Below are 23,532 nucleotides of genomic sequence, written 5' to 3'. Positions count from 1 at the left end.
GGGCAAACAAGTGAAAGATGAACAAATGAGTGCTGTATATACAACGCCCTTCTGTTCTATGGAGAGAGCAGGGGTAGAAGGAACAAGCGGCACCCCAATTCCCTATACCTCCCTTCACTTCTATTGCGCTCGTTCATTGCATGTTGTTCATGGATCCGTCAGGACAGATTCATAAACGACGCCGGACGACCACTGAACACATGTCGGATTCTCACCCGAGATGAGCCCAACCGTTCATATAAGGGAATCATCTGACGTGTGTACGTAGCCCTAGGGTTGGTAATGTGGCATGGACTTAAGTCTGCAATAAACACACGCAATCAATGATTTGTTGAGCCTTCTTCATTCTTCACATGCCAGCAGTTTTCACTTTAATATCATTTTATATCCCACAGATATGTTGTGTCATCGCTGGCTCTTCTACCTCTTACTTAAGATAACAACATAAACACAGAATAACAAGCAGTGCAGCTGACTTTGAATTATTCTAGCTCGGGGCCATATCAAACTCCCTAATAAATAAAGTGAAGTTCTGTCTTTCTGCTGCTAATTAACACTCTATACCTGTAACTTGATTAAATCCTTAATCCTCACCGTTGACACCTCTCGGGGGTGGTGATGACATGTGCTTACCTTGCTGTAGGATCTTTCCAAAGTACTTGTTGTGACTGGTGCAGTTCCACCGCCTTGACCTGAACTGGTACTGACACTCGCGCACTCCCATCTTGGCACCCTTAGCCACCTCATTGACGATCTCTGGCTCAGTCTGGCACAGCTCCGCCTGTTTACCCGCCAGGCGCTTGGTTTTGCGGCATATGCTGTTGGGGTCCATAACCAGGGGGCTTCCAACTGCCCTGCCAAATCCGTAAAAGAAAGACAGAAAATGAGACGTATGCTGTATATCTGAGCATGATCATACCATAGATGTGTCCATGCGGCTGCATGAACTCCAGGAAAATATAAAGTAAAACAAATATGCAGTTTTATTTAAATGCAAGCACAGAATGTATTTGCATTTGACCTGGTATTATCTTCTTGGATAATCAACTCAACAATTAGTTCACATGTTTAAAAGGAATATGTTAAAAGGGAAGCAGAGTAAAAGAATATAAGTTATTCACTGTCCTGCTCTTTGCTGCATCTCCCTTTACTGTCCAGACTAGCTAAAGTGGATTTATGAAGACCTGGGCTCAGAGAAAGTCATTTTAATGTTATCAGCTATCAGACTGGAGACATCTAGTGACAGAAAAGCAGTACTGCAGGGGAAATCTTTGGATTGAAGGTGAATCTGGAAGCCTTTACTGAACTATTCACGTCTTTTTTTTTTCATTTTTGGTAGTTTGCTACAAATTTACCTTCCCCTCAGCCACAAAGGTTACTTTCTTTTCACACCTTTGCAGTTAATGGAGCAAGAGGAGGCCAAGGCAACTTCCAAATCATTCTAGTTGGAGCTTACAAATGACTCAAATGAACCAACCTGTGGGACCACTGGGTCACATGAAGGCACTAGAGTTTCCCCAATGTTCCTCCACAGAAGTTCAAGGTGACATTGCAGATTAAATGACCCATTCCATGGCACATGTGAAGGTATAATTGTACTACGAGCCAGTCTATCTCCCTGCACAACTCTGCTCTGGACTATGTGACCAGTACCTGCTCAGTGTGCCAAAGTTTTTATCAATTCAAGAAAGCCGTGCATAATTTGGTTTTGGCATTTGGTTGATCCTGAATTTTGGATGACAACTCAAAAACTTTACATATTTTAAAATTATTGCATTATTTTGGTTCAAATTTCCAATAAAGCTCCTAGAAAAAAAGGTCACATTATGCTTCAAAGTCTGTTCCTGACCTATACACGCATATGTTGTTGCGAAGCTCCTTTAGCTTAATGCCCAGTGCCACCCTTCTATCTCAGTATAAAATTTTGGAAGTGGCTGATTTTTGGCCCCATCATCTTCCCGAGCATTGCTGCCAGGGGCTTCCCATTCCATTCTGCACAATTTTACACCATTTGCATGTAATAAGCACTTCAGTGGTTCCAAAATGTTTCAAAAATTTCATCTAAACAACATTTGAGAAGTTTGCTCAGCTCTACCCTTGGCGTGTCTCCTCCGTCTCTTCCATAGGCGATCAGCAATCGTTATGGAAATGCTATTTTTGCCTTTTTCTAAAAGCGATTTGTTATTTTTTTTTTATTGTATGTCTTGGAATGTTCTTTACAAGCTGCCCAGTGTTTTACTATCCTGCACGCTGCCAAGGGACCTCCGATCTCTGCGGCCGGAGGAACAGCGATTCCTGCTGTCTCTTCTCCTCCTCGCCCCGACACCCCTCCCCGCCTCTCCTCTGTGAACGGACCAAAGCACAACAAACCAGACAGAGCGCTGTATTATTTAGGAGCAGTGCAATAATATTAGTAGAATATATCAACACAAAGCAATATTTTCCCCGTCCCGAGGGTCCAGCCATTGTTTTTTCCGTGTGACCGCATCGGATCATTTGAGCCGAGTTACAACAGCATTTTGTTGAAAATGGGTTTTGGCTTATGGTGATTAATCATTAAATTTTGTTTTCTTAGAGAGGCGATCTCTTAAATGAGATAACTTTAATGATTTGCTGTGTATGTCTGCTTTAATGTGTCTGTCTAGGCGAAGAAAAAACATATTCAGTGCTTTTCTGAGATATATACACATTACCTTATGTTTAATTTATCTATAAATGTTGCAAATATAGAAAAGTATCTGCCGATCTGCCAGGGAGCCAACATGCTTCTAGCTTCCTGTTTGAGCTGACAACGCCACCTCTGCTGCACTGAAATCCCAAGCAATGTTATCAGCTCTGTCTAGTTTTTCAATGCTCTATTTTTTCATGACGATTGGACTGGAAGTGGGTGTAGGAGGTGGCAAGAGGTATGTTGGTGACATATAATTAGATGGGAGAAATTATAGACAGTTATATAGACTGTCTATAGAAATATAGACAGTTCAAATGGATATCCTGAGGTATGCTTCGGAGGTAAGTGCAAAATGCCAGTGATATTCACACTGCACAGACCACTGCAGAAATAATACTTGTTAATTAAACTTTAACTTTTTTATACAAGAATACCCAATATGTTAATAAATTGAAGCATACTGACAATTTGGAGCTGTTCCTTGCAGTGCCTCTTCTCCACCACTAGATGTCCAGAGTCTTCCAGGCTGAGTGACACCCATTATTGTTATTATGAAAGACTGAGGACATACTGAGAGTGCAGAATGTCATGGGCCTACCCTACTCACCCCCCGCCCCATGCCATCGGGGGGGGGGGGGGGGGGGTGAGTAGGGTAGACGCTGAAATAAGTGACTGGTTCTGTTGGTTGATATAATCAGTTTCTAATATTTCAGATACAATCATTTATTTAATTCTTCATGTAATAAAACCCCTTTGCAGAAGTTTGGAGCGCCATGATAATTGTTCACCTGCCAGTCAGCTGCTGAAAATCTTGCACTGGAGGGGGTTATGTTTTTTTTTTTGTGTCGTCTGTCTGCCCCTTTCGCTCAGTGTTCACGTGTTTTGCTTTTTGTGTCACCTTTCTTCTAAAAAATGCATACAAATTGTCTGATCCCTGAGGCCAGCACTGACACTGACAGCACATGACGGATGAGCAGGTAGCAGACAAAGCGTTAATGAGACATCAATTCCAGCTGCCTTTTGTATTTTCTGCAGGTAACTCTACAAGTGCTGGAATTCAGAATCACTGAGGATTCATAGATTGGGGAACTTGGAAGAGACCCTGTCACCAATGGTAAAAATTGCATTTTGTAAAGTTGTATTTTAAATGCGACTTTTTCTTTCCATAAACAAAGTATACCATGTCTGTAATGTTGCACATCATAGACCTCTCTCCTCTTCTTGGAGGAGCTGGCCCAGCTCCTTCTCCTCACCTCCCCACATAAACTTTTTTTAGCAGCCAGGGGGGAAGTGAAGGGAAATGAAGATTCACTTGAGTGACAGCTGTGAGTCTGCTGGGGCTGCTGATCCAAGGTGGCTGCACCCAACAGCAGGGCTTTTAAATGTGAATAACATGCAACAAATACATTAAATATAACCGCATGGGTCGTTTCTTTTTGCATTAAATTGTCTGGAGACTGGGTCTCTTTAGGCTTGGCCCCTCAAACTTCTTGATTGGAACATTACTGTTTTCTCTCATCAGTTGACTGACTGGCGCTCCAAGCACATTTCAGTCTTGGAAGACATTAAAATGGAACTATAATTCTGCAAAGAAAATCTGTGATCACGAAGGATCTTCTATTGCAGAAGCGACAGGTGATGAGCATGAACAGCTTAGCGCATGATGCGGGGTATGCAGCATACGTGGGAGTTACATCATCCCAGCTCGGCCAAAGATCAGGAACCTGGAGGAGGAGCAAAAAAAGATGGCGGCACTCACAATGGCCAGATGAGTGTATATAAAAATTGCAATCAGGGCAGCATGTTAATTTTTATGCAGATGGGACTGCAGAGGAAATACCCCATGTGCGTTTGATCATTGTGGAAGATTTATCCCCTGAAGACTTCAATGTGCTTCAACCTCAACACGAATCTTAGGGAACATTCACCAAACTCTTTCCAAACTAAACATGAGCACATTCACCCATCTTTACTTATCATGGACTTTCACTGTGCCTCAACAAACCCTAAGTAAGAGGGACTGGTGAGACACAATATTGTGTCATCCCAAAGCTGATATCCCAGTGCTGGATATAGATGGTAACCTTGGATGATATGTGAACAACAATGGCTGCAGCCTTCCAAAGAGAAAGGAGCAAAAAAGGCATTGTCAGGGGTCGTACATTGGTCTATGTGAGGAGCAATGAATGCTTGGGCATTACTTATCATAAAGAAACTTTCCTATGAAACAATTTTTCGACAGATATTCTCATTGGTCATTTATGCGTCTGTGAAAAGGGGGGGGGGGGCACAGCAAGTCATTGGGACAACCCATTGGTATCCTTACAATCTGAATGCCCAGTCCAGCCAATATTATTTTCTCTAGTGGAGGTAAACTTGTGAAAGCTGATTTCCTATTGGTTGCTCAGGTTGCTCACTCTACACCCATTTGCCCTTTGCTATACAGATTATGTTTTGGAATCGTAAAAGGTGAATTAAGTCAATGGAATGCCAAAGGGTACAAATGTCTGGAAAGAAAAATGAAAACTAGGCCAATCAATCCGACATGATTGCAGCAACTGTCCTGCAGGCACTGCGCTCTCTCCAGGGACCACCTGCACAAAGATAATCCCACCTGCAGGGGCGTATGCCATCACTCGTCAGTGCTCAACACACCATCCATCCGGGTGCAAAGATTAAGTGACAACAAAATAGGCACAATAATGAAAATGGTATCATATTCATTGTGTCAGATTTCATTTTTCCTGTTTACAAGATATGAATTCAGACTTCACAATGTAAAATATCAATTTTCTGTCTTTCAAAAAAAAAAGAAAAAAAGAAAATCACACCTTGGTATATCTTCAGTGAGTCTAAGTTTCCAAAAACAAAATCCAAAACATCAAACATCCAAAACAAAAATTTAAGAATCTGCTTTCTAAACACAATGGTGTCTATTTATAAAGTGGCGATCAGATTTCAGATCATCATTTCTATGTTCATCTTCTTGTTTTATGATCCACTTCTGTAACCCTGATTTTACAATGGTTATCAGTGATTAATTACCATACCCTAATCAACCTATTTACCAATCAGAAGCTCCATTTATGTAATAGCATGCTTACTATTTCTAGCCATAACCAACATTTTTAAAAGTAGTGGACAGCAGCAATAGACTTATATTGCAGCTGAGACACCACTGATTTACAATTTTGTTCACATATGAAGGTAAATAAGTGAATCTCTGCAGTTCCACTTGTTTGCAGTGTGTAAAATGGAACCCCATTACCAAACCCCAGTGACAATCTTACTAACACGTTTCGCACTGAAGAATAAAGTTTCAGTTGATTGGCACTCATTGGCACAAATGTTAATTATTAAACAATGTGATTTACATATAAATCATTTTGATTTTCTGGTAAACAGCTTCTTTATAAATAGTCCTATTTACAGTATGTGAATTGACCCGATTTTAATCTGGACTGGAGTCATTGCTTTATGTCTCAAAAGTAGCTTTTTAGGGGGTAGACAATAAATGCCAAATCCCAATTAGAATAGAATAAGGTAAAAAATCTACAAAGGCATCAAAGTCAAATAGTATTATTATAAACAAAAAGTTTGATAACAAACTTATAGGAATAACTGCTAAAAAACATATTTTGTTCATGAGAACATATTCAAATACACACAAATCATCTTGCTGCAACAATGGATAACAGGAGTTTCATGTACAGGGATATAATACAAATCTAAGAATGAGGTTTATAAAAATTGGTCTAATAAGTGGTCCCTGAAAATTTCAATACATTTTTTTTGATCAAATAAATATTTAAATAATATTTATTAGTAGTAAATAGTTTTAACCTGCATAAAATACTGTTGAAATGAATGTAAAAGAGGGCTGAAATAAAAAGCCCAAAGGGCCATATATGGACAAAGTTTGACAAGCCTGTCCTAGATGATGCCTGAACAAAGATGGCTCCATCCTTTTTTGAGAAAAGCAGATGAAGGCATTTTCAGGAGGGGTATCTGGTATTCAGATTTGCATTATCACTATTACAATCAAAAATGTATTATAATAAGAAAAAAAAAATTATAGGATAATAATGGGGGGAGAGTTTCGGGCATTGTACTAGGTGCTGGTGTTTTTCACTGCCAGTCAGGAAAAGGTTATTGGCGTTGTGCAAAAACCTGTACCCACGATGAAAACAAATGCTAGGAGCACGGCACAGACCAGAGATAAACTGCTCTCAGTATATTAAAAACAATTTATTTTCCGGAGCTCATTCCCCTTCCTCTGAACTCGCTCTTTGTTCTGGATATCGGTATAATAAGTGGTTGCGGGGTTAACACTTGCAGCGCCGGGCCATATAGAATGACGAATTGTCAGGCCGGCCTTACATAATGTTACATCAGATGTTCAGGGACAAAAGTTTGTTTGGGTTCGGCTGACATTGTGATGGCATTATTCATTCATGTACAGCGATGCGTAATATGTTGGTGCTATATAAATACTGTTTATAAAAATTAATATAATAATAATTGTGAGGTATTAAAGATCCTCCAAAGCACGAAAACAACATTTCGGTTGGGGAGGCTTAAAAGGGTTTCTACTGCCAAAGTGGCCCCCTGATCCTTAGATCGTCCTCTTTACAATATAGAAGTAATTGGTTTTGTTGCAGCGGAAAATCTGACTGAGCTGCTTATGGGAAATTTAAGGGGGTCAATTTATAAAGCAGCCAGTTATAATTATTATTATTAAACAGTATTTATATATAGCGCCATTATAATACGCAGCGCTGTACATAAAATAGAGATAGACAGATACAAACAATGACACCAGAAGAGGAGAGGACCCTGATCAGATTACAATCTAAAATCTGACATTCACCTACAATTCTGTAATGAGAGTCTTCCAGGTTTATGGTGTTTTCAATGACAGTGGTTGATTCTCCAATAGAGAATGTTTAATAAATGTTGGGTTCACTGCTTTATAAAGTAATCACATTTTATTTTAACTTTCTAAAAGCAAAAGGGGGAGGGATTTAGTTATAAATATTTTTTATTTATTTTTTATTGCATTTAAAGATACAGAAGGAGGATATCTAGTTAATTTCATCTGATTAGTTTTTTGTTATATTTTTTTTGTTATATTTTTTTTTGATCTGATTTATTTTTTGTCTTCTCTGTTTTATCTTCTCTGGCACAAGAATAGATTTAAAGCTATGTACATTTGTTAAGTTTTTATCTTTCATGATAATTTCCAGTTGAGCAAACAAGTGCTGTACACCCCCCCCCCCCCCCTTTTTATATAATCCATTAGACCCTTTTGCAAATATTTTTGTTTGAAACCTTCTTACCTGTAACAAACGTTACTACATATTCCCCCTTTTTCAGTGTCCATGGCACAAACTGTATCCTATTATTACCAGGACTGATCCACCAATGTCTTCCAGGACCCTGGAGAATGACACTGCCGCAGTGTCAATTTCCTGGGGGCATTTTTTATTTTTTTTAATAAAATTGGTACTGACGTTGTAAAGTGTCAGGAAAGTAATAATACAAAAGAATGAAAGGTCCCAAAGCAGCAATCTAGATGCTGAGAAACTACAAGTCACAGCATCTCCCACCAGCCAATGGCACATATACACAATGATTTATGAAAGCTTTCTAAGGCTAGGAGAACCTGGGTGATCCAGCAAACCTGGAGTGCATCTGGTCCAGGATTGAAAACATTTGCCAACTAAAAGCACTTTTTTTAGGAAAGCATTCCAGGTTTGCTGAATCACACAGGTTCTCCCATGATAGTTTTTCTCTTCTCTTAAAGGTCTTGAAGAACTTTAATAAATCAGGCTCAGTCTGTATATTTTTAAATGTTTTTTGCTGTCTGTGTCCCCAATGGGGAAGAATCATCTCTCTGCCTGTCCTGTGACCATAGTTATTGTTGTCTGTGGGGGAATTCACTTGATAAAAAAAAATAGGCAGCAGTCCAAAATTTTGGAGTCATCACCAGAAAAAAAGGGGACCCTGTTGCCCTGTTTTTGTCCATACATACATTCTGTGTGTGCATTTGGCTGCTGGGACTTGTAGTTCCCTCACAGCCAGATGGCAGCAGGTTGCTGGTGGCACAATGTTACCTCTTAACCTCGTCCTGGGGTTCTCCAGCTCAAACCTGTTTCCTTCTCCCATTCCCTTCCCTCCAACCCCCCTGGCAGATCCTGCCGCCCCCCTGCAATTCATCACTGGGCTTGTAGCAGTGCCAGGGATTATGTGATCTGATCTCTTCTATCCTCTGTTTAATGATTCAGCTCTATATGAAATGATTCAGCCCCGCAGGCCGCTCACAATGAGTAATGGTGACTACATAACTGTTTGTGTGCCCGTGCAGTCGTGTGTTCTCACTCAATTACCCATGCTTGATGCTGGGCAGGATGCCCACTACAGAATAACAAATGCATCTGTTTTCCCGTAAGACCAGGAGCGGCGCTCAGCCTGAACGTCAGCGCCACTGTTAACCCTTCCAAAAGCTTCCTAGAAATTTACCCATCAACAAATACTTTTTTTAGATGTTATTCCACCTGATTCTCCTATTTCCCAAATCTCCATTGGTGGTGAGGAATGAGGTTCCCATTTGGCACAATTTGAGTTTGCAGAGTTGGCCACTCAGCAAGTTCACAAATGAATGTGGACATTCACATGCATTGAATGTGAAAGTGGTAACCTTGTTAACAACTGGCTCGCAAGCAATGATTTACTTTGTCAGCCACTTGCTAAATGGTGCACAAACCTCTAATTGATATCATTTGCATGCCAGTAGCTTATTTCCAGCCAAGGGTATGGTCATTGACAACCACCAGCCAACTGAGATGCCCCCACAGGGTACCAAACGTACCTTTGGAGTCTATTCCAAAGTTCACAACAAGTGAAATTCTGGGTATGTTCAGGAATCCTGTAGACAATAGAACCCAGACACTTTTCCCCTTACAATTGGTGATATCCCCAGGTACCTGAAGTGCCTACTATAAGGGGCTCCCATCATCCCTGTACTGATTTCCTGGGTCTCTGCCTAATATGAGGGGCTCCTATCATCCCTGGTATGGGTTCCTAGGTCTGCACACCTGTTGTGCACTTTATAAGGATTACCCACTATCCCTACACTGAGTTCTTGGATTTTAGCACCTGATGTGCCCATTATAAGGGGCTCCTATCATCCCTGCTATGGGTTCCTGGGTATGGACACCTGTTGTACCCAATATGAGGGGATCCTACCATCCCTGCACTGAGTTCCCAGGTCTGCACACCTGTTGTGCAATTTATAAGGATTTCCCATGCAGCTGCACACTTTGCACTTCCCTAAGTCCCACTATACTTATGCTGAGTTCCCAGATCTACCAACCTGTTGTGCCCATAAAAAGGAGTTACCACCCTACCTGCTAGATTCTGCAATTAATACAACAAGGTAAGGAGGAGCTGGGACAAACAAAAATGGGCAGGAACATCCACAAAAGTTACAGGTGGAGAGGAACAGAGCCAGGAATTATGAGAAAGAGATGTTTGGTTGCCCATTTACTTTTTTGCAGAGATTAAACAAAAAATGTGTTACATTAAGTCGGCCCATTCAAAATGAGTGAATGAAAATGCCAATGTGTCTGACTGTCTTGTATACTAAAGCATCACGGTGTACTACCATGCAGCTCTCTGCACTACTATTCAGGTGTGTTACCTTTGTATTCTGCATGTTCGTGCACCATGGAAGAAGTTTTTCTCTTTTTTTAATCTCTTTTTTTAATCTTTGAACTTTTGCTAAATTTTTCACTAATATAAATAAAAGGAGGATATGATAAGATTGAGAAGTTGGAGACAAAATGTGACCTGGAGGAAAATAAGATTTATGTATTAGGCAGTAAAGGATCTGATGGGATTGCATCAGCTGCAGAGGCAAAATGGGTGATATGAGGGGTGGGCGCGGCTCTGAGGGGTTTTCCAGCATCGGATGACTTTAATTTACAGCTGAGGTCAATGTATAGAGTGCCATTCATCACAGAGCAACCTGAAAAAAGCCCCAGCTACATGGAATACAGAGCAAAATAGTAAATGAATACCAACAATGTCAATTATGAAAATTGCATGTGCCCATTGAACGGTGAAGAACTGCAGTGCCAAAAATTGTCCATAGGCAATGCTTTAAAAGCCCTTACAGGTTGCTGTTTTCATTATTGTTGGTTTTACATTTTGTTTGCACATCCGCAACTGTAGGCTGGGATACCCGACACATCCTGGCTTCCTCTGTGGCTGCTGAGACTAAAAACTTCCACATGCCTATGTGTGGCCCAGCCAATGAAGATGGTCAGAGAATAAACAGGAACAGAAGTAGGACAGGTGAAGTGATTTTATTTCAGAAGGAACATTGGTTGTCTCTTCTGCCATAAAGGACCTCTAATGCCAATTTTTTTAGAAAAAGTTTTAGTTCCACTTTTTTTTTCATGCACAGTGAGGGAGACATGTTCTCTTTATTAGGACATCAGAAAGGACCTCTGGTGTCAACTCTGCACTCTGCTTAGTCAGCTTTCTTTGGCCAGGGCATTCTGGGGTTTACATCTCAGAACCTCAAAGTGCTTTCAGCTAAGCGTGTCTGGGCTCACACTATTTACCTGCAATATAAGAGGGCCACTTAGGCTGTGGCCCAGGGCAACATGGCCACTAGGGGCAGCATAAAAGCCCTTGGAATTGCCTTCCTCATTCCCAGCTTCCTCCTTTGCCCTGCTTGACTTGTCCAGGGATCCTCTACCCATGCTGTAGGTCCTTCCTCCTTTCTACACCTGGGACGGAGCCTGGGCTCCCCGTTCACATTACCGGACCACTCTTATTAAGGGGATTGGGGGTATACAGAGCTGAAGTTTTTGTAACCTTAAAAGCTGCTCCATGGCCAATGTGTAGACATACGTGCAGCAGGCAGAGAGCAGCAAAGCTGCAGTGATTCAACCCACAAGCTCCTTGAAATGCGATTCCGCTATCTCATCTACAACAGGATGGCTATCATGCAAGTGACCATATGGTGACTGATCACAGGAATCTGTTTTCCAAAACAAAAAATAAAATTGATGCTATGAATGTCTAAAAATTTTGGGGTGACAACACTTCTGTAAGAAGGGCTAACTGAGCTCTGCCATCTCTGTGTTCAGAAGGAGTGCTTCAGCAGCCGCAAATGGGCACTGCCAATGTACAGGGAGGTCAAGTCATTGGTATCAGAATCCAACTAATGTGTATGGGGCACATGAATACTTGAATACCAGGGGTGAGCAATATTGAGAGGTGTCACTTTAACCAAACTTTGGTAGAAATTTAGTTATTGTGGAGAAATCAATAGGTAAAGCAAATTTAAGGTTCTCTTTTGTAGTTATTAAAGGTGCAATGGATGCAAAATGGCTTCTGAGTGTTATTGAAGCCCCCTTCCGCTATCATCTGAATGTGTACAGCTTATGTTGTTCATCAATCTGCTATAGCATATTCATGAATGGCCAATCAGGAATGACCACTGTACACCTATGGAGGAGAGCACAGTGGGGTGTCGCTTGCTCAACCACCCCTTCTTCCCTTTCCATTGAACAGATTGCTATGTGTTCAATGTTTATTCAATTCATCTACTACTGGAAATATTCATGAAAGATCATTTCCACCGGCAATAATCTGACATCTGCACGAATGCATGAAAATGAGTTACTGCTAAATCATTAATCAAAAAAAAAATCATGATTCTGCTTATTGCTGCAAAAAAGATAATGGCACTTCCTGTTACCGGCTGAAAACGCTAAGCCACTGCCTGACAACATGTAACAGGGTTGTCAGCTCGCAATGAACGCTCAGCCACCTGCTGACCTAATAGTCAGCTCAAAGGCCAAATCTGGAAGTTTAAAATGCAAGCTGATGACATTGCAGCCTAATTCCTTTTTTTAAATAATTAATTTGAAATAAAGTGCTGTAAAGCTGTTGATCTGATGCTAATATGTAAAAAGCATGGCCCAGGCAATGCCCCAACATTCTCCAGGGCCCCAGCAGACAAAATAGCCGGGATGCAGGGAGCTGGAATTCTGTGCCTTTACTTCTTTTTGCCCATTTTGTCCAACTGTCCCTGTCCTGATGGTCTGTAATAGGTATTGTCCAGATGTTTCTACCTGTGATTCTGGCGCGTTTACAAGAAGCGTATGCGTGTCATTGTTTGCATGTATGTGTGCGCAGCTGTTTGTGCAAGCAGCGTGTAATATTAGTGTACTGGTGTGTACAGAAGGGGGGACACGGTGCAGCTGCCAATTTCTCCTGCTCCACCAGTAGCTTTGGGTCTGTCTAAGCTTGTTCTCCATGACACGATTTTAGGAGCCATCCAAAATCTATAATTATCATGACAAGCTTGTCTCAACGCCTCCCTCCCTGAGCCCTTCCACCCCTGTAATCAAGATTTAACCCTTTCTAAGCAACAGGTGTCCCGCCACTCACAGCAACGGACTGCTACATACTATGCTGTATGTTGTGTATAGGTGTGGGCAGTGTGGATGATATCTGGGACTGGTATGAAGACAATGCTGGGCTCAGGTTTCATACGTGTGAATGTGATAACTGGGGATAAAGTTTGGATTTGCAGGCACTTTGACTTCAAGGCAGCTCACCGGTCATCTCATGATTCCCTAAAAAAAAATCTAAAGCTTCAGTTTCAATTTTCACTGAAATATAGGGTTCATGCCTGGCACGCTGAGTCTGACTTCTTGTAGCACAGTTTAGTAGAAAAGGGCTTGAGGAAGTTTTAAGCACAACTGGAAACTAGATGCTTTGCTGCAAAAACAAATGTGAATTGTGAAATGGATATATAGTGTAGTTAAAGAGGTCAAAAGAGGGAAGAATCATTGCTCATTGACTTAACAAACAAACAAACAAAAAAGAGCAGCAATAGAAAATATGTGAAGGGAGCCCCAGTGTCAGCTGCTACATACATAATAAAAAAGAAAGACAATAATGGGTATTTAATTATATATATAAATTAAATACTGAATAAGAAGTTAAATGGTGTGCTATATTTAGAGTGCACAACTTCCTGCCAGTAGGGGGAAATGTACATGACATGATTTGCTCTGCAGGGGAGGGGTCATCAGGGATGAACCCACCTATCAGTGTGCCAATCAGAACAGTTGGTGCTGGTCAGGGAGGTTCCATATACTGCAAGGGAGTGATAGGGTCAAGAATGACTCTTTGCATCAGGAACAGTAATAAGTCTCTTCTGAACTTCATTTAGTGGTTTGCTGAATTACTTTACTGGAAGATACAAGGAAATGTTTGAGGAAATATCTGATTCCCTGTTTTTTAAACTCAGCCTTTAAATTTGTTTCTATGTGGACTGACCCTTTATGCACCTAAAAACCTTTTTCCATAGGTAAATACAGATCAGTGGTTTGTAGAATCATTAATCAAGGAGGAATCTGACTGTATTTGGCACATTACATTGTTAGAAAAAGGTCTGGTGTGAGCATGCTTATTAATCATATTTTATTTCAGTGACTAAACAGCAGTGTCTCAAGTCATTGTGTGCATCAGAATTTTTTAGGTTGTTTGACCGAAGACAGAGGCGTCAAGCAAAGGGCAGCCAAAGGGTTTTCCTGCTTCTAGTTTCTCACCTGGAGTCTGTTTTTCGATGAGTTCACCAACAAGTTCACTGTGTTCAGTCCCCTATAATTACTCTAAAAATATGTTAATATAAATATTTAGATTTGTTTCATATATATTGTATGCATTTTATATTGACGGAGAGTTTTTTTGTGTTCATTTGCAAAGTTTTGTACATTAGAACATTGGTGAATTTTACTGTAAAAGGAAGTTTTTTTCCAGCTAGCACATTTTGTGAATAGAATTAAAGGCAGATATAGTAATCACAAATTTATCATGTTATTAGTTTATTAAATACACTTCTGTGTATTTCCTTGTAGAACTTCAGTCCAGCTTTTGTTAGCCTCTGGTTTCATTCTCTGTGCTGCAAAATGCACAGCTCATAGCTGTCTGATAGGAAAGTAGAGTTCAGGTAAGACGTTATCATTGCTATTGGTGTATGATTTTTTGTAACTGAGGTTACATATGCTTATTATTATCCAATATTTATATAGCACCCACATATTACACAGCACTTTACAAAGTCCATAGTCATGTCACTAGCTGTCCCTCGAAGGAGCTCACAATCTAATGTTCCTGCCATGGTCATATGTTATTAAATTATCTAAGGTCAATTGGTGGGAAGCCAATTAAACTAACTGCATGTCTTTAGAATGTGGGAGGTAACCCATGCATACACGGGGAGAACCTGCAAACTCCATGCAGTTAGTGTCTTGGCCGAAATTCGAACCCGGGACCTAGCACTGCAAAGGCCACAGTGCTAACCATCCAACAGAATTTAGGAAAATTCCATGGTCATTACTTTGCTAATTTGCATGCAATGTAGAACACAGACAGAGAGCTCTGCACTCAAGGGGGGCCTATAGACCAAGTGAGCCTTTTGGCATCAGTTTGTTTGTGAACCCATTGATGCCTGGATTGGTGAGCGGTTTTTGCAATATTTAGACCCCATAAAAAAATGACGGTTATTGGTAATTATCAGCATCATTCTGCTTTTTTATAATTTGTAAGGCTCACAGTCTTATTGAGTTTTCCTAAAATGCCCAAAGTCCACACTTTGTCCACTTCTTGTCCATGCCTATAACTTCCTGAGTGCATGCCCAAGTTTCTGCCCATTAATACCAGTTTCTCTGCCTGTCCTGTTTTGGCAGGGCACTGCACCAAGCTAATTTGGGATTCCCAAAAAGGGCCAGCAACCCCCACATAGAACCCTTGTGTTGCAGCCCTACAGCATGATCACATGGCCATTGCCTCACTTTTCTGTAACGGCCTGGGGAGGGGAATCACGGATGTGTTTAGAATTAGTATATGGTGGGTGAGGAGCTCTTTGCACATTGACAATTTTTTGTTTGCCACAATAAATAATTAGGGCACTTCCAGGATTTAGGGCACCTAACTTATTAGGGCTCTGTGGAATGGTTGACTAAATTCAGGTATGAACTAAGAAGACCTTTGTGCAGTTTAGCTTGGCCAATGTGTACTGGTGTCAAATATGGGGCAGTAGAACATGGATTCCAGCATCAACTGATTCTGAGAGCCCCATGAAACAGTAAGTCCTAATTGTTGGCTGTATTTTTTAAGTTGGTTACCAAAAAAAAAACTGAACCCAACTATGAATTTGTATGACTATTTGTGCAAGGCGTTCCTCACCCAACAATCTATGAAAAACCAGGAACCTGGCTTGTTTCTCCGAGAGCTGAGTGGCCAAGACTCAATAACCCCTGAGAGTTATGGAAACTCCAGCTCTGAGTTGGAGCTACTGGAACCATTGACGCTGATCATCCAGCATTTAGTTTTGAGAAACCACAATAGGGATCATTTTGGGGGCATTGGAAGAATCATTCCTGGGGCCCACAATGGGTAAAACCCAACTCTACCTGCAAAACCAGAATACTAAACACACAGACACCACTTATCAGTGGGAGTTTTGTATCAAGTCCTATGTCTGTGAGACTTAGGGAACACTCAGTGTGAACAGTTAACCACCTGAGCGTTACACTGAGGTCTAGATTTCTGTACCAAAAGCGATCCACTGTTTTTCATGAAATTTTTTTTTTAAATTGTAGACCTGTAACTTACAGAAATATGTCCGAACAGGGGTTCTAGTAAGGATGTGACAAAATTACGGGGTTAACCATCCTAGCCATTTTTTTTTGCCCGTACGAAGGTCGGGCATACCGGCTAGGTGGTTAAAATGCTTCCATGTAAAAGACAATTAATGAGGAAAAAGATTATCACATTAAATACCTTAAATTCCGAAAGCCTATGGAAAACATTTACATTTTTATACAGTAACTGTGATTTCTACCAAGTCTTGAATCATATAGACAGACAGTAAGCTAAGGATGGCAGATAAAAATAAATAAATCCATCCTACAGGTAAAGAAAAATGGTTTTATATACAAAATTAATTATATTGTAAAATTAACTACTTTCTGCAGTAGATAATTGCTATCTTCTCTTTTGTGAACTGAAAGAGTTTTTAATAGACCCATCTATACATTATGTTGCAAGTTAAAGATATAACAAAATTCAAATGAATATAGGAAGCACAGACTAACTGCTAGGTCTGTGCTGCTTTTGAATAATACTGTAGTTTGAAAGTCTATTCTGCAGCCCATTGTTGGTAATCTTGAGATCTGAGAACCCCTCTTGCGTACTTATATATTATGTTTTAGGTGTTCCTACCGATACCAACTGCAAACCCTTTGCACCCAGGAACCATGAAGGGTAAAATATAATCAGAATAAACTTCAGTTTTAACAAGCAGTGCCCTCATTGACCTCTGTAGCTGCAGGCGCTGAGGAGCAACTCATCCTCAAACACCACACACTGAAAAGTGAAACTCTAAAAAGCAAATGTATTATCAAAATATTTATTTTTTTAATTTAAAAGAGCAAGCAAGGGTTGGAACCCAGTTTTGCCTATGTCAGGGTTGCTCTTTCTGTATTTTCCAGTTACCATTGTCACTAAAAAATGTAGTAAATTTGAAATTTTTGAGATTTGCAACAAAAATTATGTAATCAATGGGCTTACATTAAACAGTGGTGAGGAATTTGATCAGCTGGTGGTGATCGGGGCGGAACAACCCCAATATGACCAGCCAATGAAAATGTTCACTCTAGTACACTCCCGGCGGGACAGCTTTGCAATGATTGTGAATATAAACCAATCACAGTTAAAAATTACACTCACAGATAGTCTGCTAGTGTCACCAAGTAAAAACAATGGGCCTACATACAAGTGTATCGTCCTCAGCCTTGGAGAGCTGTAATAAATCAGGCCCAATGTATTGTTTCTTTGTATTTACTATTGTGGAGTTTTGACTTTTAATGTAACATGACATACAAATAACATTATTTCTACAATATAATAGGCCCATATTGGAAATGTAAAGGTTGCTCTCCATCATAAGGGGTATGCAGGTACAAGAGCTGAAACGGTTAAATCTAACTCTCAGTTGGGCTTAAAATTGAAGATTCTTTTATCAAAAAACAAGAATAAATTTCTCCCCCCCCCCCCCATGGTCGTCTGACTACTTTCGGCTCCCCAGCAGAAGACTTTGTTCCCTCTCTTCATATGTGTGTTTCCATGACAGTGCCTCTGGCAATAACACAGCTAGATGTGGCATTAAATAAATCATTTTGGGATAAGAGCCATCGAAACGGTTTAGATGAAGCTTTATTTGGCAGGGGCGGAGGAGGAGGAGGGGGAAGCCATGAATCGGAGCCAGGATATCTGGATCACGGATCACCTTAGATAATAAATTGTGTACAATTGCAGGTTCTGGCTGGAATAGCACGACTTTGGAAGGGTGGCTTAAATTCTTAATAGATTTAAAGAGTTCAAGTTTCGACACATACCTGCTTCCCCCTGCCTGGATCTGACCCGTGTAATGAAAACCCTCTATGCACTTCCCTGTCCCCAGCACCCGCGCTGAGCTCAGAGAGAATCAAGTACCATTCGGATTTTAGAAATTCAGGAGGTTTCTGCAGCCACAATGATGACCTGTAAATATGCTGTATCACCAAAGAATTCCTAAAGGCAAATTACAATCTTAGCTTTTTGCCAAGTTTTTTTTTTAGTTTTCTGGTATCTAAAACAATTTAATTGCTTTGGATACCAGAATTGGCAATTAACATATATATAAACTCAACAACAAAAATGTAATCTATCAGAGCTTGCCAGTCCTTAGAGGTGCTTCTTGCTTTAGTTTTCACTTTTTGCTCTTTGGTTCTTTTTTTTCACCTGCAATCCTAAACCTAACAATTCCTGTACTAAAAATAAAAAAATCACACTCACCTTTACATCTGTAGAGCCCTGATCCCTCCATACCCTGCCTTCAATTAGGTCCCACGCTAAACTGGAATTCTCCTTCATACCAATGCTGGGTGTCTCCATCTTCTTCCTTCTTTTGGCTATGTCACCCAATCTGGCACTGTGCAGGTGCGAGATCAAGGGACGTATACTGCTGTAACTGTAAAAAAAAAAGAATGCTTATCTCACTGCGCATGCATGAGATCAACATTTTTTTTTTCAGTGCCTGGAAAAGCCCCTTCTGCGCATGCCGAGATTGGAGAGCGATTCCGCAGCAGCCCTCCTCGGATACATGACGTAGGTCCCATTCATTTTTTGTGGCCAGGGCAGTAAAGACCGGAGGGAAGGGGCCCTCCTATTTATTTCTTTAAACAAAAGGTTTTAGAAGAAAAAAACAAAGAAGCTAATTTTTATTTTATATAAAAAAGGTTATCTACTCTTTTAACAAGGATATAGTATCTAATTCACTACTGCAAAATAAATGGACATATCCCTCAAAAAAGAGCATACACAAACTAACTGACCAAAAGCTAAAGGAATTTACTGACAAAAGTAAAAAATTCTTTCTTAGAAAATTTTTATTCCCATCAATAAAAAAAACATACAAAAAATTCTTCTACACAGTAAAACTAATTTAAGAAACAGATCTTCAATAAACAAAGACGTGCCAGGCAACATTGGATATAGGCAGACACAGCATCAGGATACAGGCTAGGAAAGGATTTACCCTTTTGCCTCCCCTACTATCTTGGGACAAGTTATTCAGTCCATTTTGGATCACTTCTACTGACTGAGTATGGAATGATAACCTTTGGGAGTAGCTATAATTCCAGCTTCTCTGTATTGAAGATATGGCCTGAATTCAATGCTGCGGACGCCTAGCCAATGGTGTTGTATATGCTGGCGCAAGTTTAATTTAAAGCAAGGTTTTTTGGTATTATACCACTATACCCTGAGAAAGCGGTTTTATCCGCGAAGCGCGTCGGGTACATTGAGCAATTAGATAGTTGGTCTATCAAAAACCAATTTACGGAACAGATCTTCAATTAACAAAGACCAACTATCTCATTGTTGTTGCTCAATGTTATTGAGGCGTTTTGCCGATTGACAATCCCATCCAACGTTCTGAATCTGTGTTGTCACCCTAGGAAGAAACTACAGAATATTTCTTCCTCAACTACCTAGTTTCTTTAGAAAGCTGGGAACAATGTTAGGTGATAGGAATGCAGCACAGGGAGAAGGAACAGTAAGGTCTCTGAAATTCCTGCAGGATCAACAGATTTGATATTTTGCGCTAAGATTTAGGATTTTCCTTATTGAAAAGACATAATAAGGGCTTTCAATGGCGTATTTAATAAACCAAAATGAAGTAAATAAGAGAAAATCACTGTGAAGCATTACAGACACTTTCATTTAATTAACAGACATCAATCTGATCTGATATTTTAATTGGATTGATTTCCAATGCAAACAGTTTGAGTGAAATATTCATACAAAAACACAAATATTGCCAATTTTACTGAGAAAATTCAATGTTCACCATAAGCCAGAAAGGGGTTCTTTGGACTCCTTATCATTCCGCTCCTTAATTTTGTGATGTCATTACCAGATGAAGAAATAGAATGGTTTATAATGACATCATTGTTTTCTGCCTTTGTATTATGGAAACACCAACCTCAGATGGGGGGAGATTGTGTGAAAGCCCCTGGACAAAGGGAGTGGGATAGTAAGAGGTAAAAATCTGCAGATCTCTTTCAATTGCCCAGTACATCTAAACTTATTTAGAGAGAAAGAAAGAGGGGTGGATTCACCTGGAAATGAATCCCTGAATTAAATCACGCCTGGCTTTGTTGCAGAGATGGACAGGTGATGTCCCTTCTGCAAAAAGCATTCTTACCTGTCTGATTGCCATCTCTCTATGAATGTATATCCAACACATCCTGGCTTTCCTTGCAGCAGCTGGAAATAAATAAATCCTGTGAGCCTACACTGTTTCAGCATCAGGTGTGAGACACAAGGCTATGCAATTTTATTGTGACGTCTTTGTGGGTTAAAAGTCATAAATGATGAAGTTCTATCTGGTGTCCAACAATTCCCAAATATTGCACAGACCATGGGAATCAATGCTTTATTAAATCTCCTGCTCCTGATATCTTGTCTTATACATTACCAAGGCCACATTGACTCCCTTGTGCAGAGGATGAGCGTTCAGCACCATTATCAGCTGAAGGATAATATACCGAGCACAGCTGTAGCGTATCACCCACCCAGTGCTGGGGGAAGACAGCATAAGGCCTGATTAGCTCACGTCCATGTGCTAGTCACAGGTTGTGCACGGTGGTGATTGGGCTGTACCTTCATCGTGTGGTTCTGGTGTCTGTGCACACTTGTTCTAGTTCACTTTGCTGCAGTCCCATTGTATTGTGTTAGGTTCAGCAGCAGTTCATCAGGATGTCCCCTTGAATTTTTTAACCCATCCTGCGCTGTTCCTAGAAGAGTTAGTGGATTTTATTTCCTAAAGAAGTAACTGCTTCTATCCATGCTTCCTTTACTATTGATAATATTTCAAATTCCAAGGCAGAATTAAATCTTATTGATGGAAACATCTTAAACTGCAAGAAAATGCCAAATAGTTGCAGTGTTTGCTGGATTGCATTACCAGGTAATTCAGGTAACTGATTGCTTTTATTGCTTAGGATGGCCTGGGGCAGTCAATATGCAAATTGTGGCTTGCAGCTCTGAAGTCAAAGCCTTGACACTCCCTCTCCTGCCCTCCCTGCATCTATCAATGCATCATCCTAAAAGATGGAAACTCATAGGGATTCTCTATCAGAAATCAGAAGAACAAAAACTAAATAGATAATAAAATAGAATTCCCCCAAACCTCCAATTATTCTCCGCTGATTCCTTGGCAATGACAGGTCGTCATTAATGTATTTCCTGCATTGTCCAAATGGATGTGATTTCATAGGGATTTGCTATAAATACAATATTTGGGTTTTAGCCCTATATGTGGAAATGTCTCTTTTTCTTCACCTATGTAAATAATATCCCTAGATTGCATGCACAAGAGATGAGCTGTTGTTTAATCCCTGCAGGCCATAGTTCTATGTAATTTGTCCTTCTTGCACAATCAAACAGAATTTTGCCTCAGGTGGAATTGCAGCGCCTGTATGTCATGTATCTTAGTGATAAAGTGTACCTGTCATGTATGCAATCCTCACAAGCATATGTCCAGCAATTCAAAAGCCAATTTCCATTTGGATATAAAACACCTTAATCTGTCTTCATATCAGCTTTCCATCATCACTGCTTCAGTTTGCTGATTGCTAGATTTTTGCCAAGCTGAGGTGTACTGTGCATAGGGCACATCACATTGGGAAATACTAACGGCATGCACCTTATGGTCCTTTGGAGTGATAATGATTACCAAGACAAAGATGGAGTACATTTCCTTATTTGCAGACCTAAAACCAAGGCTCTTGGAAGCAAATATACAGAGAAGTAGTAAAGTGGTAAATTCTTCTAGCTCAGTGGGTCTAGTAGGGCTACTGATATGATAAGGTTCTCCTAATGGGAAACCTACAACAGGGATCCAAAAATGAAAACCATATTGGTTCAAATGTGAACACAAAAAAGTTGAAACAGCCAACGCGTTTCGGGTGATCACAGATCTCCTCCTTCATCAGGGCTCATAAATAAACCTAAGATATCTCTGATGCTACTTGTGTAGCATTGTCTAATGTAGTTGACAGAACTGAAAAGTGAAGTGGAGTAAGTTTATCTCTTTCAAAGTAACTGGTGAAAGCATTGACATGAAATTGCAAATGTCCAGATTCTTCTAATGATATAGTAATACATCATTGTACACAATTAGATAAAATATAAAGGTTACACAAAGATCAGTTTGAAAAGTGTTCAAACTAAATCAGCCAATAAGCCTTTCCTTCCATTGTTCTGAATTATTTAATACCAATGGAAGCCGAATTCTGATTGGTTAGTATAAAGTACAGAACTTTGCCTATTGTTCTTTGCCTAATTAATGAAGCCCACATGTAAAAATTCTGCATGTGTTTTTATTTGAGCCATCAGAGATTAATTTCCAGAAAGGGGTGGGGCCAACTAAATGACTCGATGGCATTTCCCATCATGCAGCGTGATAATAATTAACAACAAGGCTGAGTCATATGGAATTGATACAGCTTCAATTTCCACTTGAGTCAGCTGGATTTATTTGGATCGCAATGCAGACAAGATAAGGCCACTAGGTTCATTAACACTAAATGTCCTTTATATAAAGGCTGGCGATACAATTTTCCTTTTATACAATTTTTACAAACTTTAACAAAGACAGCAAGGGCGCCACCTTGAGGTCATTTCATCCCTCAGATTTTCCCTCTGTTAATAAAGGATAATGGAAATAAGGACATTTTTTTTATTTTTTGGCTGCATTTTTCATTGTCAATGCAATGTAATGGTGATAACTTTTTTTTATCATTTTATCATTTTTTTTCATGATGAAATAAAAGAATAATAAATTGTATACACAGATGTTGTTTTCCCTTTTTATGGGCATTTGCAATGAATATCAAACACAGATAGGCCAATTCCAAATAATGTAAACAGTATGACAGTTCATACAAACCCTCCAACTTTTAAAGATTGGGAAGAGGGTCATTATTATTATATGATAAGTAACAGTCCTTCCAAATCACAGATAGTTGGCATGTATGAAGGGGGACAGTCCCTACAAATCAGAGACAGTTGGCATGTATGAAGGGGGACAGTCCCTACAAATCACAGACAGTTGGCATGTATGAAGGGGGACAGCCCCTACAAATCAGAGACAGTTGGCATGTATGAAGGGGGACAGTCCCTACAAATCACAGACAGTTGGCATGTATGAAGGGGGACAG

The 23,532-nt window shown here is 40.1% G+C and overlaps 1 protein-coding gene across 1 annotated transcript in view; it reads right to left on the bottom strand.

The window, feature by feature from the left end:
• Positions 1-23,532, bottom strand: part of WNT6 (Wnt family member 6) — a 50,307-nt gene that overhangs the window by 18,945 nt on the left and 7,830 nt on the right. Inside the window, exon 2 of the mRNA XM_072418010.1 lies at positions 634-854. Within this exon, the coding sequence (XP_072274111.1) occupies positions 634-854 (221 nt within the window). The remainder of the gene's footprint in view (positions 1-633; positions 855-23,532) is intronic.

Source organism: Pyxicephalus adspersus, chromosome 7, assembly GCF_032062135.1.
Source record: "Pyxicephalus adspersus chromosome 7, UCB_Pads_2.0, whole genome shotgun sequence".
Classification (NCBI taxonomy): Eukaryota; Metazoa; Chordata; class Amphibia; order Anura; family Pyxicephalidae; genus Pyxicephalus; species Pyxicephalus adspersus.
Note: the sequence above shows the minus strand (reverse complement) of the source record. Positions and strands in the feature narration are given on the sequence as shown.